Source organism: Panulirus ornatus, chromosome 16 (genome assembly GCF_036320965.1).
Source record: "Panulirus ornatus isolate Po-2019 chromosome 16, ASM3632096v1, whole genome shotgun sequence".
Classification (NCBI taxonomy): Eukaryota; Metazoa; Arthropoda; class Malacostraca; order Decapoda; family Palinuridae; genus Panulirus; species Panulirus ornatus.
Genome location: NC_092239.1, coordinates 18,019,080 through 18,039,009, shown reverse-complemented (window position 1 = coordinate 18,039,009; position 19,930 = coordinate 18,019,080). Strand labels below are relative to the sequence as shown.

At 46.8% G+C, this 19,930-nt stretch overlaps 1 protein-coding gene across 3 annotated transcripts in view; it reads right to left on the bottom strand.

The window, feature by feature from the left end:
- The window catches only part of LOC139754179 (substance-K receptor-like), a 52,735-nt gene that overhangs the window by 13,036 nt on the left and 19,769 nt on the right, over positions 1-19,930 (bottom strand). The window contains exon 1 of one of the 3 annotated variants that reach the window (XM_071671372.1): positions 3,828-4,410. The exons of the other annotated variants lie outside the window; for them this stretch is intronic. Within the exon in view, the coding sequence (XP_071527473.1) occupies positions 3,828-3,829 (2 nt within the window). The 5' untranslated portion in view covers positions 3,830-4,410. Of the gene's footprint in view, positions 1-3,827; positions 4,411-19,930 lie in introns of those variants that run through there. 3 annotated transcript variants of the gene reach the window in all.

The window sequence follows — 19,930 nt, the reverse complement described above, 5'->3', positions numbered from 1 at the left end:
AATTGGTTAATACAACCAACCAATTTATCTAAGGTTGGTATGATAATTGTAATATTTATTCATTATTTAGTATACGTGATCGCCGCTTCCCATCTCAGCGAGATAGCGCCAGGAAACAGACGAACAATGGCCCATCCACTCATACACACACACACACACACACACACACACACACACATATATATATATATATATATATATATATATATATATATATATATATATATATATATATAAACGTCCATGCATGCACATATACCTACATATACATACGTAAATATATACACATACACAGACGTATACATATATACACATGTACATATACTTGCTTGCCTTTAGCCAATCCCGGCGCTACCCCGCCCCACAGGAAACAGCAACGCTACCCCCAGCTTCAGAGAGGTAGCGCCAGGAAAACAGACCAAAAAGGCCACATTCGTTCACACTCATTCTCTAGCTGTCGTGTGTAATGCATCGAAACATTAATTACTAGATTTACGGCTACAGAATCTGTGGTGCCACGTTTTCTCTCATTCTCGGTTCAGGACTTGTCACTCGTATTGGGGGAGGACTGCACCAGAACGCTGGCGCCTCCAGACATGACGTCCGACGAGCGCATGTGTGTGTAGTGCCGCTGGACGAGGAGCAGATGGGAGGTGTGCGGTCACACCGCCGACACCAGCTACTCCCCGGGCGACACATGGTCCCTCCCGCCAACATACCTGGAAACATCTCGGGACCTAAACAACCGCAGTGCCATCAACACAATCGTTTCGTAACAACTTGTGACGTAACGAGATAGTCGGGCCACTACTGGGGCACAGATGAGCTATGAGGCAACAAAACCGACGGATCAACTGGAGCTAAAAGTTCTTTTAATAGAAAAAAAAACTGAAATTACTTCTTTTTTTTCCTTTTTCTGCGGGTGACATTTGTCCGGGTGTTGGAGGAGACATGGGAGGCGCAGCGGATGGGTCCTCGTCCCACCTAGGATCCTAAGGAAGGAGAGAGAGAGAGAGATCCCTCCCTCTGGTGGAAAGAATGATCAAAAGGTGCTGTTGACCCGAGGAAACCTGGGACGTACATTTCTGGACGGTGGTTGAGGCTGGGAATAAGATCAGGCCAGCGAGAGAGAGAGAGAGAGAGAGAGAGAGAGAGAGAGAGAGAGAGAGAGAGAGAGAGAGAGAGAGAGAGAGAGAGAGGAGGGGGGGTTGATGATGGCTGCAGAATTAGGCCAAGTCTAGACACCAAGACACGAAGGGACACAAAGACACAAATATACTAGGGAACGATATACATAATTAATACTTCACCCATCGTGTAATAAACAAACACATATGTACATGTGAGTGAGTGTGGTAAGAGAATATAAACTTATGAAATCAAACACTTCTACTGCGTTGGAAGAACGGGTGGTGCAGTTAGATGATTTAAGTCCCTGAGGACGACGGTACGACCCTTAAGCACAACTCTTATCCTCTGACCTGACCGGTAATGATCAGGTCAAGGGTCACGCAGCCATGTCCAAGGATCTTACCATCGTGTTGATGATGAGGTTAATAAACTAGGAAGCGTCAGTTGTGTATCTTGCTTGGGGAGGGTCTGGTTCCGTCCGTCACTGATACTAGGGCTTCCTGACCACGCCAGAAGAGACTACTAGAGCCAATATACACACACACAACTGATAAAGAAGGAGCTCCGTGATAAACTATCTCCACTGTACTGATAAACCCATCATTGCATTCACTGTTACGGTACTCAGTGTCACCTGTTTCACTGTTACATCAGTGAGTATCGCCCTACTAGCCGAGATGCTGTCACCAAACTCGTCATTAATCGGTTCACTGTCAATCACTTACCGTTCCCCATATCACTGCAATGCAATTTCACTGTTTCATCAGCCACTGTCAGTCTCTCCCCAATCACTGTCATCCCAATGGTTCTTTTACGTCAAATGTTCCGGCCACAGAAAAAAAAAAAAAAATCCCCATCGAGGCCAAATTCAGAATGAACTTATAAAAGAAATAACGAAAAGAGAAGATGAGTCTATGTACTATGAGAATCTGGAAACCCAGCTTTTTAAAAAAGGACGGTAAAAAAGTTCCAAAGTTCAGCATCGTATGGGAAAGAAACAGACATCACAACGGCTCACCCTTGAGGTGCTAACGGCCACACAGTGGCTTGCTGAGAACCGCGAGGTCCAGCTCACGGTCCAGGCAGGCAAGCAGCCACGTTCTCGGGGGCAAAATCCGGTGTAATATCTCCAGAAAAAAACGGAACCTGCATTGTGCAGCAAAGCAAGTGGGCCAAGTTTTAAGGCATGGGAAAAGAGACAAACTGGACTGCTTTAGACTCAGCTCTGTCAAGTAGGCAGAGTTAGAACCTCCTCCTCCTCCTCCTCCTCTTCCTCCTCCTCCCGTGTGAGAGCAATACTCCGGAAAATCATATCAATGATCAGGCTTCTCGCTATCAAACGGGACTCCCATGGTCTACTGTGAATCAGACTCAGCCTCCTGTATAGCGTGGGGTTTACCAGATCCATTGGAAAGTTTCTGTCGCACATTGTGATTCGCCATCACCTTTACTCATCCTCGTCCCACTCACCATCATTCGACTCACTAACGACCCACTCACTGCAGCACCACCCAATGTCAGCTACTCACTATTACCATACGTTGTCCAACCATTGTCACTGTCACCCTAGCGCCTCACTTGCACCTCTTCCTCACTATCATTACGGACACAGCAAACCCACTCACTATCACCGTTGTCTCCACTGTCAAAGAAAAACAAAAAATCATGACACCTTCAAACTTCACTATCCCACTTGCCTCCAGCGCACATACCCCGTCCACTCACTCACTGTCATCTTCCCTCACCCATCATCCCACTCACAGTCACACCATTTCACCATCATTCCACATAGTCATCCCCACTCACTACCACTCTGTTAATTCCTCACACAACAAGCGGACGAAAAGGACGAACTTAATCTGGGGGAAAAAAAGCCAAAATGCGACGCTCAGCAGCGTGAGTACGCTTGACCCCATAATTCTACACACCGGGCAGACGTGTATTCCCGTCTTGTAGTAATTCATCCAGTCTGCGATCGTGAATGATATTTCTCTAGTCACGTCACCATCTAGAAGTCAACAGCCACTGATCCCAGGGCCAGGGGAGCGGAGACAAAAGAGGAAAGGGTGATGCACCCAGGCACATCCATGTGCTCCCTGCAGGGGACATCTGCTTCATGTTGCTAGGTAGCTCCCGTAACCAAACAACCTCTTGGGTCATGACCAGCACCATACTTCAAACCCGGTACATCTATAATGACACGTAATGGTCCGTAGATTTACAAAGGTACCACGACGTCATTAATACCTATTTGGTTCTGCTCACCTGCGACATGCTTTCAATCTTGGATCCATCTCCTGGACTTCAAAGTTTGTGTTTCCTGTATCTCACGGGGTCGAAGCAAAATAACACAAAATAACATTAAAAAAAAAAGTTTTTCAATAAGTTCTCTTCGACAATTTGGGAAATATTACACAATACTTGTACTGATAAGGCTAACCTCTTGAGCACTGTGGTACGACCCTTGGGTACTGCGGTATACGACCCTTGATCACGACAGCTGAGCACGATGGCCCGGCCTCCGACCTGAACTTTAATGGTCGTGTTAGAGGCCAAGGGTCGTTCCGTCGTGCTGAATGAAGGTCGCACGGTCGTCCTCAAAAGGCTCAAAGTCTACAAGAACTACTGTATGACTACCTATTGCCTTGTCTGTCTACACTTACAGATGGACAGACAATCAGGAGACTGTAACTTACATGTTGTTCCGCACCTCTGTGTACCGACCACTAAGGCTGTGGCTGGATCCAAGTCCGCAAGTGCCTGGGGGTTAACAGTGCCATCTACCCAACACCAATATATTCTTTTCCAGTTCTGCTCGTTCGGATTTTTGGATTACAAGGACAATTCGGTAGTTGGGGGTCGTTGAATCCAAAAGATATATAAAAAACTCACTCTTCCACAATTTAAGTCTTACTCCAACAAACAATCTTCGCCTCACTCCACCACAACCTACACCCGACTGCACAAAACACGCCTCACACCACCACAATCAGCGCCTCGTTCCACCACAATCTGCTCCTCACTGCACCACACTCGGCGCCTCACCCTACTCTCCCGCACGCACACCGGCTACGTCTAGCCAACCAGGCAGTTCGCCAGCCCTTCCGGTGTACCGGGAAGGCAGGTGAAGGATGAGACAACACTTGAGGTAACCTGGTATTGACTGGTATCGTGGAGGGTGAGAGGCCGGCTTACAGCGGCACCTGCGGTACTGGGTGGCTCTAGGTATCTCTATTTTGCCGTTATCGGAGGTGCTAACTGGCGCGTGCGCATACGTGGCGTGACATATATATATATATATATATATATATATATATATATATATATATATATATATATATATAAACGTCCATACATGCACATATACCTACATATACATACGTAAATATATACACATACACAGACGTATACATATATACACATGTACATATAATTGCTTGCCTTCAGCCAATCCCGGCGCTACCCCGCCCCAAAGGAAACAGCAATGCTACCCCCAGCTTCAGAGAGGTAGCGCCAGGAAAACAGACCAAAAAGGCCACATTCGTTCACACTCATTCTCTAGCTGTCGTGTATAATGCATCGAAACATTAATTACTAGATTTACGGCTACAGAATCTGTGGTGCCACGTTTTCTCTCATTCTCGGTTCAGGACTTGTCACTCGTATTGGGGGAGGACTGCACCAGAACGCTGGCGCCTCCAGACATGACGTTCGACGAGCGCATGTGTGTGTAGTGCCGCTGGACGAGGAGCAGATGGGAGGTGTGCGGTCACACCGCCGACACCAGCTACTCCCCGGGCGACACATGGTCCCTCCCGCCAACATACCTGGAAACATCTCGGGACCTAAACAACCGCAGTGCCATCAACACAATCGTTTCGTAACAACTTGTGACGTAACGAGATAGTCGGGCCACTACTGGGGCACAGATGAGCTATGAGGCAACAAAACTGACGGATCAACTGGAGCTAAAAGTTCTTTTAATAGAAAAAAAACTGAAATTACTTCTTTTTTTCCCCTTTTTCTGCGGGTGACATTTGTCCGGGTGTTGGAGGAGACATGGGAGGCGCAGCGGATGGGTCCTCGTCCCACCTAGGATCCTAAGGAAGGAGAGAGAGAGAGAGATCCCTCCCTCTGGTGGAAAGAATGATCAAAAGGTGCTGTTGACCCGAGGAAACCTGGGACGTACATTTCTGGACGGTGGTTGAGGCTGGGAATAAGATCAGGCCAGAGAGAGAGAGAGAGAGAGAGAGAGAGAGAGAGAGAGAGAGAGAGGAGGGGGGGTTGATGATGGCTGCAGAATTAGGCCAAGTCTAGACACCAAGACACGAAGGGACACAGAGACAAAAATATACTAGGGAACGATATACATAATTAACACTTCACTTAACGTGTAATAAACAAACACATATGTACATGTGAGTGAGTGTGGTAAGAGAATATAAACTTATGAAATCAAACACTTCTACTGCGTTGGAAGAACGGGTGGTGCAGTTAGATGATTTAAGTCCCTGAGGACGACGGTACGACCCTTAAGCACAACCCTTATCCTTTGACCTGACCGGTAATGATCAGGTCAAGGGTCATGACGAGGTTAATATACTAGGAAGCGTCAGTTGTGTATCTTGCTTGGGGAGGGTCTGGTTCCGTCCGTCACTGATACCAGGGCTTCCTGACCACGCCAGAAGAGACTACTAGAGCCAATATACACACACACAACTGATAAAGAAGGAGCTCCGTGATAAACTATCTCCACTGTACTGATAAACCCATCATTGCATTCACTGTTACGGTACTCAGTGTCACCTGTTTCACTGTTACATCAGTGAGTATCGCCCTACTAGCCGAGATGCTGTCACCAAACTCGTCATTAATCGGTTCACTGTCAATCACTCACCGTTCCCCATATCACTGCAATGCAATTTCACTGTTTCATCAGCCACTGTCAGTCTCTCCCCAATCACTGTCATCCCAATGGTTCTTTTACGTCAAATGTTCCGGCCACAGAAAAAAAAAAAATCCCCATCGAGGCCAAATTCAGAATGAACTTATAAAAGAAATAACGAAAAGAGAAGATGAGTCTATGTACTATGAGAATCTGGAAACCCAGCTTTTTAAAAAAGGACGGTAAAAAAGTTCCAAAGTTCAGCATCGTATGGGAAAGAAACAGACATCACAACGGCTCACCCTTGAGGTGCTAACGGCCACACAGTGGCTTGCTGAGAACCGCGAGGTCCAGCTCACGGTCCAGGCAGGCAAGCAGCCACGTTCTCGGGGGCAAAATCCGGTGTAATATCTCCAGAAAAAAACGGAACCTGCATTGTGCAGCAGAGCAAGTGGGCCAAGTTTTAAGGCATGGGAAAAGAGACAAACTGGACTGCTTTAGACTCAGCTCTGTCAAGTAGGCAGAGTTAGAACCTCCTCCTCCTCCTCCTCTTCCTCCTCCTCCCGTGTGAGAGCAATACACCGGAAAATCATATCAATGATCAGGCTTCTCGCTATCAAACGGGACTCCCATGGTCTACTGTGAATCAGACTCAGCCATCTGTATAGTGTGGGGTTTACCAGATCCATTGGAAAGTTTCTGTCACACAATTCGCCATCACCTTTACTTATCCTCGTCCCACTCACCATCATTCGACTCACTAACGACCCACTCACTGCAGCACCACCCAATGTCAGCTACTCACTATTACCATACGTTGTCCAACCATTGTCACTGTCACCCTAGCGCCTCACTTGCACCTCTTCCTCACTATCATTACGGACACAGCAAACCCACTCACTATCACCGTTGTCTCCACTGTCAAAGAAAAACAAAAAATCATGACACCTTCAAACTTCACTATCCCACTTGCCTCCAGCGCACATACCCCGTCCACTCACTCACTGTCATCTTCCCTCACCCATCATCCCACTCACAGTCACACCATTTCACCATCATTCCACATAGTCATCCCCACTCACTACCACTCTGTTAATTCCTCACACAACAAGCGGACGAAAAGGACGAACTTAATCTGGGGGAAAAAAAGCCAAAATGCGACGCTCAGCAGCGTGAGTACGCTTGACCCCATAATTCTACACACCGGGCAGACGTGTATTCCCGTCTTGTAGTAATTCATCCAGTCTGCGATCGTGAATGATATTTCTCTAGTCACGTCACCATCTAGAAGTCAACAGCCACTGATCCCAGGGCCAGGGGAGCGGAGACAAAAGAGGAAAGGGTGATGCACCCAGGCACATCCATGTGCTCCCTGCAGGGGACATCTGCTTCATGTTGCTAGGTAGCTCCCGTAACCAAACAACCTCTTGGGTCATGACCAGCACCATACTTCAAACCCGGTACATCTATAATGACACGTAATGGTCCGTAGATTTACAAAGGTACCACGACGTCATTAATACCTATTTGGTTCTGCTCACCTGCGACATTCTTTCAATCTTGGGTCCATCTCCTGGACTTCAAAGTTTGTGTTTCCTGTATCTCACGGGGTCGAAGCAAAATAACACAAAATAACATTAAAAAAAAAAGTTTTTCAATAAGTTCTCTTCGACAATTTGGGAAATATTACACAATACTTGTACTGATAAGGCTAACCTCTTGAGCATTGTGGTACGACCCTCCTAGTGCTGCGGTACGACCCTTGGGTACTGCGGTATACGACCCTTGATCACGACAGCTGAGCACGATGGCCCGGCCTCCGACCTGAACTTTAATGGTCGTGTTAGAGGCCAAGGGTCGTTCCGTCGTGCTGAATGAAGGTCGCACGGTCGTCCTCAAAAGGCTCAAAGTCTACAAGAACTACTGTATGACTACCTATTGCCTTGTCTGTCTACACTTACAGATGGACAGACAATCAGGAGACTGTAACTTACATGTTGTTCCGCACCTCTGTGTACCGACCACTAAGGCTGTGGCTGGATCCAAGTCCGCAAGTGCCTGGGGGTTAACAGTGCCATCTACCCAACACCAATATATTCTTTTCCAGTTCTGCTCGCTCGGATTTTTGGATTACAAAGACAATTCGGTAGTTGGGGGTCGTTGAATCCAAAAGATATATAAAAAAAAAAACTCACTCTTCTACAATTTAAGTCTTACTCCAACAAACAATCTTCGCCTCACTCCACCACAACCTACACCCGACTGCACAAAACACGCCTCACACCACCACAATCAGCGCCTCGTTCCACCACAATCTGCTCCTCACTGCACCACACTCGGCGCCTCACCCTATTCTCCCGCACGCACACCGGCTACGTCTAGCCAACCAGGCAGTTCGCCAGCCCTCCCGGTGTACCGGGAAGGCAGGTGAAGGATGAGACAACACTTGAGGTAACCTGGTATTGACTGGTATCGTGGAGGGTGTAAGGCTGGCTTACAGCGGCACCTGCGGTACTGGGTGGCTCTAGGTATCTCTATTTTACCGTTATCGGAGGTGCTAACTGGCGCGTGCGCATACGTGGCGTGACGGATAACGATTGTGGAGGCACTGGAAGGGTTGTGAGTCGAGTAGGAGGAGGAGCCGCCGCGGCGTCGGCGACGGCGTCGGTGTCGGCGGCTACAGACACATGTCCGTCCCTGATAAGGAGATAGTGTCGACGACAGTCACCGCCCGAGAGGGGTATTGGGTATAGGAGGTTGGGACGGACACAGGGTTATCTCCCCTCCCTCCTCATATGCTCGTCATCCTTCTGTTTCATTTTCCCTCGTGCTTATATGCATCACTGCGACCTCTTGCAATATATATATATATATATATATATATATATATATATATATATATATATATATATATATATATATATATTTTAAACTATTCGCCATTTCCCGCGTTAGCGAGGTAGCGCTAAGAACAGAGGACTCGGCCTTGTTTGGAATATCCTCACCTGGCCCCCTCTGTTCCTTCTTTTGGAAAATTAAAAAAAAACGAGAGGGGAGGATTTCCAGCCCCCCGCTCCCTCCCCTTTTAGTCGCCTTCTACGACACATATATACATATATATATATTATTTTCATACTTTGTCGCTGTCTCCCGCGTTAGCGAGGGAGCGCAAGGAAACAGACGAAAGAATGGCCCAACCCACCCACATACACATGTATATACATACACGTCCACACACGCACATATACATACCTATACATCTCAACGTATACATATATATACACACACAGACATATACATATATACACATGTACATAATTCATAGTCTGCCCTTATTCTCGGCGCCACCCCGCCACACATGAAATAACAACCCCCTCCCCCCGCAAGTGCGCGAGGTAGCGCTAGGAAAAGACACAAAAGCCACATTCGTTCACACTCAGTCTCTAGCTGTCATGTATAATGCACCGAAACCACTCATATTCCTATGAGTCCACGGGGAAAATGAATATACTTGATTACAAGCAAAATTGTGATCCTTTCCATAGCCATTAATGTGACATTCATTTTTCATTTCATTTTCCAGCTAGAAGTTTCAGTTTTCTAAATTATTTCTTACATTTTTCATATATATATATATATATATATATATATATATATATATATATATATATATATATATATATATATATTATCCCTGGGGATAGGGTAGAAAGAATACTTCCCATGCATTCCTCACGTGTCGTAGAAGGCGACTAGAGGGGACGGGAGCGGGGGGCCAGGAATCCTCCCCTCCTTGTATTTTAACTTTCTAGAATGGGAAACAGAAGAAGGAGTCACGCGAGGAGTGCTCATCCTCCTCGTAAGCTCATATTGGGGTTTCTAAATGTGTGCGGATGTAACCAAGATGAGAAAAAAAGAGAGATAGGTAGTATGTTTGAGGAAAGGAACCTGGATGCTTTGGCTCTGAGTGAAACGAAGCTCAAGGGTAAAGGGGAAGAGTGGTTTGGGAATGTCTTGGGAGTAAAGTCAGGGGTTAGTGAGAGGACAAGAGTAAGGGAAGGAGTAGCAGTACTCCTGAAACAGGATTTGTGGGAGTATGTGATAGAATGTAAGAAAGTAAATTCTACATTAATATGGGTAAAACTGAAAGTTGATGGAGAGAGATGGGTGATTATTGGTGCATATGCACCTGGGCATGAGAAGAAAGATCATGAGAGGCAAGTGTTTTGGGAGCAGCTGAATGAGTGTGTTAGTGGTTTTCATGCACAAGACCGGGTTATAGTGATGGGTGATTTGAATGCAAAGGTGAGTAATGTGGCAGTTGAGGGAATAATTGGTATACATGGGGTGTTCAGTGTTGTAAATGGAAATGGCGAAAGGCTTGTAGATTTATGTGCTGAAAAAGGACTGGTGATTGGGATTACCTGGTTTAAAAAGCGAGATATACATAAGTATACGTATGTAAGTAGGAGAGATGGCCAGAGAGCGTTATTGGATTACGTGTTAATTGACAGGCGCGCGAAAGAGAGACTTTTGGATGTTAATGTGCTGAGAGGTGCAACTGGAGGGATGTCTGATCATTATCTTGTGGAGGCGAAGGTGAAGATTTGTATGGGTTTTCAGAAAAGAAGAGAGAATGTTGGAAGGAAGAGGGTGGTGAGAGTAAGTGAGCTTGGGAAGGAGACTTGTGTGAGGAAGTACCAGGAGAGACTGAGTACAGAATGGAAAAAGGTAAGAGCAAAGGAGGTTAGGGGAGTGGGGGAGGAATGGGATGTATTTAGGGAAGCAGTGATGGCTTGCGCAAAAGATGTTTGTGGCATGAGAAGCGTAGGAGGTGGGTTGATTAGAAAGGGTAGTGAGTGGTGGGATGAAGAAGTAAGATTATTAATGAAAGAGAAGAGAGGCATTTGGACGATTTTTGCAGGGAAAAAATGCAAATAAGTGGGAGATGTATAAAAGAAAGAGACAGGAGGTCAAGAGAAAGGTGCAAGAGGTGAAAAAGAGGGCAAATGAGAGTTGGGGTGAGAGAGTATCATTAAATTTTAGGGAGAATAAAAAGATGTTCTGGAAGGAGGTAAATAAAGTGCGTAAGGCAAGGGAGCAAATGGGAACTTCAGTGAAGGGGGCTAATGGGGAGGTGATAACAAGTAGTGGTGATGTGAGAAGGAGATGGAGTTAGTATCTTAAAGGTTTGTTGAATGTGTTTGATGATAGAGTGGCAGATATAGGGTGTTTTGGTCGAGGTGGTGTGCAAAGTGAAAGGGTTAGGGAAAATGATTTGGTAAACAGAGAAGAGGTAGTAAAAGCTTTGCGGAAGATGAAAGCCGGCAAGGCAGCAGGTTTGGATGGTATTGCAGTGGAATTTATTAAAAAAGGGGGTGACTGTATTGTTGACTGGTTGGTAAGGTTATTTAATGTATGTATTATTCATGGTGAGGTGCCTGAGGACTGGCAGAATGCTTGTATAGTGCCATTATACAAAGGCAAAGGGGATAAGAGTGAGTGCTCAAATTACAGAGGTATAAGCTTGTTGAGTATTCCTGGTAAATTATATGGGAGGGTATTGATTGAGAGGGTGAAGGCATGTACAGAGCATCAGATTGGGGAAGAGCAGTGTGGTTTCAGAAGTGGTAGAGGATGTGTGGATCAGGTGTTTGCTTTGAAGAATGTATGTGAGAAATATTTAGAAAAGCAAATGGATTTGTATGTAGCATTTATGGATCTGGAGAAGGTATATGATAGAGTTGATAGAGATGCTCTGTGGAAGGTACTAAGAATATATGGTGTGGGAGGCAAGTTGTTAGAGGCAGTGAAAAGTTTTTATCGAGGATGTAAGGCATGTGTACGTGTAGGAAGAGAGGAAAGTGATTGGTTCTCAGTGAATGTAGGTTTGCGGCAGGGGTGTGTGATGTCTCCATGGTTGTTTAATTTGTTCATGGATGGGGTTGTTAGGGAGGTGAATGCAAGAGTTTTGGAAAGAGGAGCAAGTATGCAGTCTGTTGGGGATGAGAGAGCTTGGGAAGTGAGTCAGTTGTTGTTCGCTGACGATACAGCGCTGGTGGCTGATTCATGTGAGAAACTGCAGAAGCTGGTGACTGAGTTTGGTAAAGTGTGTGAAAGAAGAAAGTTAAGAGTAAATGTGAATAAGAGCAAGGTTATTAGGTATAGTAGGGTTGAGGGTCAAGTCAATTGGGAGGTACGTTTGAATGGAGAAAAACTGGAGGAAGTAAAGTGTTTTAGAAATCTGGGAGTGGATCTGACAGCGGATGGAACCATGGAAGCGGAAGTGAGTCATAGGGTGGGGAGGGGGCGAAAATCCTGGGAGCTTTGAAGAATGTGTGGAAGTCGAGAACATTATCTCCGAAAGCAAAAATGGCTATGTTTGAAGGAATAGTGGTTCCAACAATGTTGTATGGCTGCGAGGCGTGGGCTATGGATAGAGTAGTGCGCAGGAGGGTGGATGTGCTGGAAATGAGATGTTTGAGGACAATATGTGGTGTGAGGTGGTTTGATCGAGTAAGTAATGTAAGGGTAAGAGAGATGTGTGGAAATAAGAAGAGCGTGGTTGAGAGAGCAGAAGAGGGTGTTTTGAAATGGTTTGGGCACATGGAGAGAATGAGTGAGGAAAGATTGACCAAGAGGATATATGTGTCGAAGGTGGAGGGAACGAGGAGAAGTGGGAGACCAAATTGGAGGTGGAAAGATGGAGTGAAAAAGATTTTGAGTGATCGGGGCCTGAACATGCAGGAGGGTAAAAGGCGGGCAAGGAATAGAGTGAATTGGATCGATGTGGTATACCGGGGTCGACGTGCTGTCAATGGATTGAATCAGGGCATGTGAAGCGTCTGGGGTAAACCATGGAAAGTTGTGTGGGGCCTGGATGTGGAAAGGGAGCTGTGGTTTCGGGCATTATTGCATGACAGCTATAGACTGAGTGTGAACGAATGGGGCCTTTGTTGTCCTTTCCTAGCGCTACCTCGCACACATGAGGGGGATGTTATTCCATGTGTGGCGAGGTGGCGATGGGAATGAATAAAGACAGATAGTGTGAATTGTGTGCATGTGTATATATGTATATGTCTGTGTGTGTATATATATGTGTACATTGAGATGTATGGGTATGTATATATTTGCGTGTGGGGACGTGTATGTACATACATGTGTATGAGGGTGGGTTGGGCCATTTCTTTCGTCTGTTTCCTTGCGCTACCTCGCAAACGCGGGAGACAGCGACAAAGCAAAATAAATAAAATAAATAAATATACATATATAAAAAAATAATATATATATATATATATATATATATATATATATATATATATATATATATATATATATATATATATAACTAATGCGTCACTGGGATGTTTTACTGCTATGAAGAAAACAAAAAAGGTCCAGTAAGATCTCTCACACGAGGAACCTCCAGTGTTTAAGCTTCTGTGGCGGACGAGGTCAAGACAGGGTCAGGTCGCAGGCATCGCCCTCCTACCTCAGGGTCGTACCGTCGTGCTCTAACTGACACAGCCCAAGATTGGAAAACCTGATGAAAATATGTTACATAATGATACTTAAGAGTCGTAATACCACTTCCCGTCGTTTTATTTGACGATCCCGCGATCCCTTACACTTCACGGGTCGACGAAAATATAAAGTTTCAAGAACTTTGATCAGTAGGGAAGTGTTCTCAGAAATACGTCAGTTCCACATTCTCGCAGGGACATCCACAACCTCTCAATCGCATCAGGGTGATGAGGGCATCGTAGCCCTTGATTGCTAGTGACAACTGAATCCGGAGCAGTCAGGAAAAAGAATCATTAGCTTAAATTAAACAGATAATACGTACGTAAATGTTTGACAATCTATACATGATTCTCAGTGTCACACAAAGACAGAAAACTACTACATAGGATTAATGTATAAATAACAAAGATAGTTCCCTTGACCCGATAGCTTAAATCATCTCAGTGAATAGTACTAAGTAAGTATCACTTCCATAAAAGTATTACTTTCTAATACTATTCTTACACAGCCGTGGAAACCCGTAAAGGTTCCCCACCAAGATAAGAGATCATAATATCTGACGGACTCTAATCATCATCATCATCATCATCATCATCAGAGCTCTTGACTGTTGCACGTCATGCTAACTTCTCCCCATTCTCGAGGCCAAACATTGAGCGCCAGTTCGGATGGCCTGAACGAAGTATATTTGGAGCATCAGGCAGCACCTTGGAGTTCTTGGTTTGGGCCTGCATGTAGACGCACTCATCTTCTGCAGGGAGAAAATGTCCAAATGGAGGGTTTTTGCAGGTGATGAGTAGACACAGCCTTGCTTCAACCGTGTCCTATAGACCGCAGGAGGCTCATGCATGAACCCCGACCAAAAATTCAGTCATGTGAGGTTCCATCATATTCATGTCACAGCTTCATTTCACGTCGTTATCCTGGTTGATCATCCCAGAGGAACTCCTCTCCTATCAACAGGAGTCTGCCCACCTGAGTCCTGCAGGACGATAAGCTGTACGGAGGAGAGAACTGTACGCTCGTGTCCAGGACTGCCTTCCCCTGGAGTGAAGCACATGTCACTGGTGCTTCCGACGATTCTTCTTCGTTACACTCGTCCGTTTCAAGACTCTCATCTTCACACCACTGGTGCTTCCGAGGATCAATATCTTCACGACATTGCCCCTCGTACTCTTGCTTCCTCGGTGTGCGTCTATGACAGCGAATGGTGAGTGATCAGGGAAGCCTACTGACACAGCATCCCTCAATATGTATATCTAAAAAAAGAATACACCCCGTAGTACCCTACCCAACCGACTTTGCACCACTCGCGTCAGCTGACGAGTCTGTACGAGGAGCCATCCTCAAACAGCCTAACCCACAAACAATCCAGTCAACAGCAGGAGCCACGCCCAAAGCACCTACACCAGGAGCCAGAGATGAGTCTGTACCACAAACTGCTCTCCTCAGGACGGCATCATAAACTGTCCACCGCTCATAAATCATAATGATTCATCGTAATCCGTCCTCCAGTGATGAATACGTTTGTGTGAGTCTGGGTGAGTCTACACCAGGAACTACCCGCCACTAACGAGACTCGGTGAGTCAACAGTAGCCTAGACCAGGAACTACCCTCACTAATGAGACTCGGTGAGTCTACAGTAGTCTACAGCTGGGGTTACCCTCCACTGACGACTGACAGTGGAGCCTGAAGGAGCTTACACCACGACATGCACCTCCACTGATAAAACACCACACTAAAGCATAGAACAGAGTACCACTTCAACTCAACATTTAACCAAAGCAATTTGTCCCAATATTGTCAAGGGTCAAAGAAGTGGTTCCCTTAATGATACATCTTTCCCAGAACGTCATCAGTTTGATAACAATTACGACACAACGTGTTGAGAGTCATGACACACATTATCACCCTAATATTTCGTGTCTTTTTCGCAAGCTAGAGATAAACTGTGAGTCAGAAGTAAAGTGTATATTTCCTGTGTCGTGGTATAGGTTCTCCTAAACACTTGTTTTTCGGGCCCAATGTGATTATCTTGCGGTTCGGACACACCTGCCCGTGGACACGGAGACACTGGGGTTCAGACACCCTTTGCCTGTAGCTCAAACACACTTGACACATTGCATTAACTTACTTCGACAAGGGGTTTAGATATTTTTACTTGGTGTTCTAACACAGCTGCCAGGCATTGCTGACACGTCCGCTCGTAGTCTGCGCGCACACACCCGGAGTGCGGGAATCAGGATCAAGCGCCGTGATCCGGTCGTCCCAATATCTGACCAAAGTGGAGTTCGGGACAGTCAATCCTGATCTAGTGGGCTCGCACGTGCAGGTTTGCGCCTCCACCTTCATGCCAGGTTTATCCAGTTCTCTCCACCAGCAGGTATGGGGAAGAAGCACTGCAGGTGTGGGGAAGAAACACTGCAGGTGTGGGGAAGAAACACTGCAGGTGTTGGGAAAATCCACTGCAGGTGTGAGGGAAGAACCACTGCAGGTGTGGGGGAAGAACCACAGCAGGTGTGGGGGAAGAACCACGGCTTTCCTCTCTGGATATCATCATCATCATCATGAAGAAGGATGCAGGGATGATATGGGTATCTTGTCTCTCATTGCTACGCTTTCCTCGTGTTTTTCCTCTGACATATATACATACATACTACGACCTAGCTGAGGTGTCGCACTTGCCTCGTGCATGTTTACGTCACAGGGGACCAGGTCTGCCAAAAAGCGTTCGTGAGCGGAAGCAGGGAACGTCTTCTGTACATTGCTCCTCGAAGGCCGTTAACGTCTTCAGCATAATGGTACGACCAGTGAGTACGACGAGACCAATCCCCTGGGAAGGAAGGCACGACCTTTTAAGGACGACGGTACGACCCTTTAACATGAGGGTGTGATCCTTCAGTGTAATCGTCCGGCCTATGACCTGGCCCTTAAGGCCATCATACCCAAGGGTCAAGTGTCGTGCCATTGTGTTCAAAGGTCGTTCCGTCACCGCTCACGGGAAGAGACTAAATCTGATTCATCGTTATTCAAATACATTTCTACGATCTGGTTTTCTGCACTGGTCAAAGGAAAGGTATGACAAATCCCAAAGAGTCCTTCCTTCACAGGACCCAGAGAGTCCCTCCTTCATAGGAACCAGAGAGTCTCTCCTTCACAGGACCCAGAGAGTCTCTCCTTCACAGGAACCAGAGAGTCTCTCCTTCATAGGAACCAGAGAGTCCTTCCTTCACAGGACCCAGAGAGTCCCTCCTTCATAGGAACCAGAGAGTCTCTCCTTCACAGGACCCAGAGAGTCTCTCCTTCACAGGACCCAGAGAGTCTCTCCTTCATAGGAACCAGAGAGTCCATCCTTCACAGGACCCAGAGAGTCTCTCCTTCACAGGACCCAGAGAGTCCCTCCTTCATAGGAACCAGAGAGTCCTTCCTTCACAGGACCCAGAGAGTCCCTCCTTCATAGGAACCAGAGAGTCTCTCCTTCACAGGACCCAGAGAGTCCCTCCTTCATAGGAACCAGAGTCCCTCCTTCATAGGAACCAGAGAGTCTCTCCTTCACAGGACCCAGAGAGTCCTTTCTCATATGACCTAAAGAGTCCTTCCTTCACACGACTCAGAGTCTTTCCTTCATAGGATCTAGAGAGTCCTCCGTTAATAGAACCCAGGCAGTCCTTCCTTCATAGGACCTAGAGTCTTTCCATCATAGGAGCCAATCTTTCCTTCACACTCAGGACAAAACGCGATACAAAAACAGTTGGCAAGAAAGTGCTAACCCACGAGATTTACAGATTTTGTTGTTCGGTAAGATGTCCAATAAGGCGGTCAGCTCCTTACCCGCACCATAAAACACACACACACACACACACACACACACACACACACACACATATTCACACACATTCGCGCGCACACACACACACACACACACACACACACACATATTCACATATTCGCGCGCGCACACACACACACACACACACACACACACACACACACACATCATAGCACATAAACAAACAAACACACAGCAACAAACGCACGCAGGCATACATACACACAAAGTGCATTTGCCAGTGAGTGCGGGAACACACACACACACACACACACACACACACACACACACACACTGTGGTGGTCGTCTCCTGAGTTATCTCTGGAGAGAGGAACAGCATTATCTGTAGTGTTCAGTCAGGGACCAAGTCAAGGTTACTACTGATAACCTGGACTGTCTCTCTCCCACCTGTCCTACCTGACCCCAGGCAAACATACACAATCACACTGCCCTCACCTACCACACCATCCTGGCTACCATACACTCACATGCACCCCTGGCGACCATAAATCACCAGCTACCATACACTCACATGCACCCCCGGCGACCATAAATCAACAGATACCACCATACACTCACAGCTACCATAACCTATCTGCAACCATACAGCTCCGGCTACCATGAACTCTCAACTACCATGTACTCTAAGCAAAGACCCACCAGGTGCTGCACAACAGCGGGCCCTCCCCGCCCATCTTCGCCTAGAGGCCTCCTTGGTCTGCGGGGCGCCGGCCCATCTCCTCCCGAAGTTAATACTCTCAATGGCTATATTAGCGTCCACCACCCTGGAAGGAACCGGCCTGGGAGACTTATATTGCCCTCTGTTTTTCGGCTGGCCCAGTTCGCTTATGACCACCTCTACCAGAAAAAGCCAGACACGTTTGTGCTTGTGCCTGCGCGCGCGCGCGCGTGTGTGTGTGTGTGTGTGTGTGTGTGTGTGTGTGTGTGTGTGTGTGTGTGTGTGTGTGTGTGCGTGTGTGTCCAATGAAACCCAAAAGGTGAATACAATGACATGCCAACAAAACTAGACCAGTGGGTCCTTTCAAGGCAGCCTGTGATGGTGGAAGGGATCGTAAAGCAGGACTCAGGGTGGCGGGAGCGCAGAGGCAACCACCTGGCCTCACGGGAGGTGCCTGTTGACCCCACCTTCAGCCCTGCATGAGGCTGCCGGAGTAGGTCACACAGGGAGGCAGGAGGTGGAACAGAGGCACAGCAGCAGACGGGATGCTATCGCTCGTCACCCTTCCAGCTGTGAGAGGGAGCTTATCTCCTCCTCACCCTCCTCCTCCCCACGTCATCTTCAACACATGGCTACTTACAGTTAAGTAACATTTGTATCTTCTCATTTCCCGCCCCTCAGATGAAAGTGGAGTACGACTCCTCCCCCCGGCCATGTCCTGCTGTGGTGGTGGCAGCATGGCGTGGCAAGGTGTTCCCCACTCCCCGAGGACATGATGCAGAGGCACACCTCCACCCCTGCACCTGCTACAGTAACTTACCTCCTCGTGTGGTAACCCTGCAGGGGTGGGTGGCGACCTGTCACGGGCAGGAGTTCTTCTTTGTCTTTATTTGTGTGGCGTCGTTAGGAGGGGAGACACAAGCGGGTAGAGAGCAGTGTCAAACGGGAAGAAACAGATGTATGACGTGTGAGAGGGTTTGCTGGTGATGTAATTTCGGTGCCTTATTTACGTAACCTCAGGCAGACTGTGTGTGTGTGTGTGTGTGTGTGTGTGTGTCATGATGTTCGTCTTAAGGATTTCAATCTATGGTATTCTTATTCTTAGTGACGGATCGTATAGCACTATTCTGTACCTTCTGCAGTACGAGTGATATGGATGCAAAATGAGCGGGAAGTGAGAACTTAATGAAGCAACGTACGGATCGTCGTCTCTACCACATGTCGTGGTGGTGATAGTGGTAGTGGTAGTGGTGGTGATAGTGGTAGCGGTAGTGGTGGTTATAGTGGTAGTGGTGATGGTGCTGGTGGTTGTCTTGGGTGGTAACGTATCCAAACTGTCGACTGGAGGGAGAGGTATCAGAGGGGTGAAGAAGCCTGGGAGGGAGGAGGGTGTGTGTGTGAATGGTGTGGGCGGGATGTATGGACGTGCGGTGGTGAGGAAGAAAACGGGCAGAGCAGGAAGGGCGACGGGTCCTACTGGGGCTCCAGCCAGCCACTCTTGACCGCCACAAGGATCACAGGAACTACTACCACAGTACAGCGGCTATACTACCACGTGTACCGACCCTCTGCTGCTGATACTATATCTCCATGAAGGGGGAAGCCTTCAGGACAAGGCTTCCATGACCTTGGTACACGTGATTAAACTTCGAGTGGCGTTAAACCACTTAAGGACGGGGCTACCCTTGCCTATCATGATGGAGCGGCCTTTGACCTGAAGTACTTACGCACTGCGTATATATAAACAAGTAAATAAACAGATAAGTATATATATATATATATATATATATATATATATATATATATATATATATATATATATATATATGATGTACATTTTCTTTTTTTCCCCATACACGTGTGCTATTTCCCGCGTGAGCG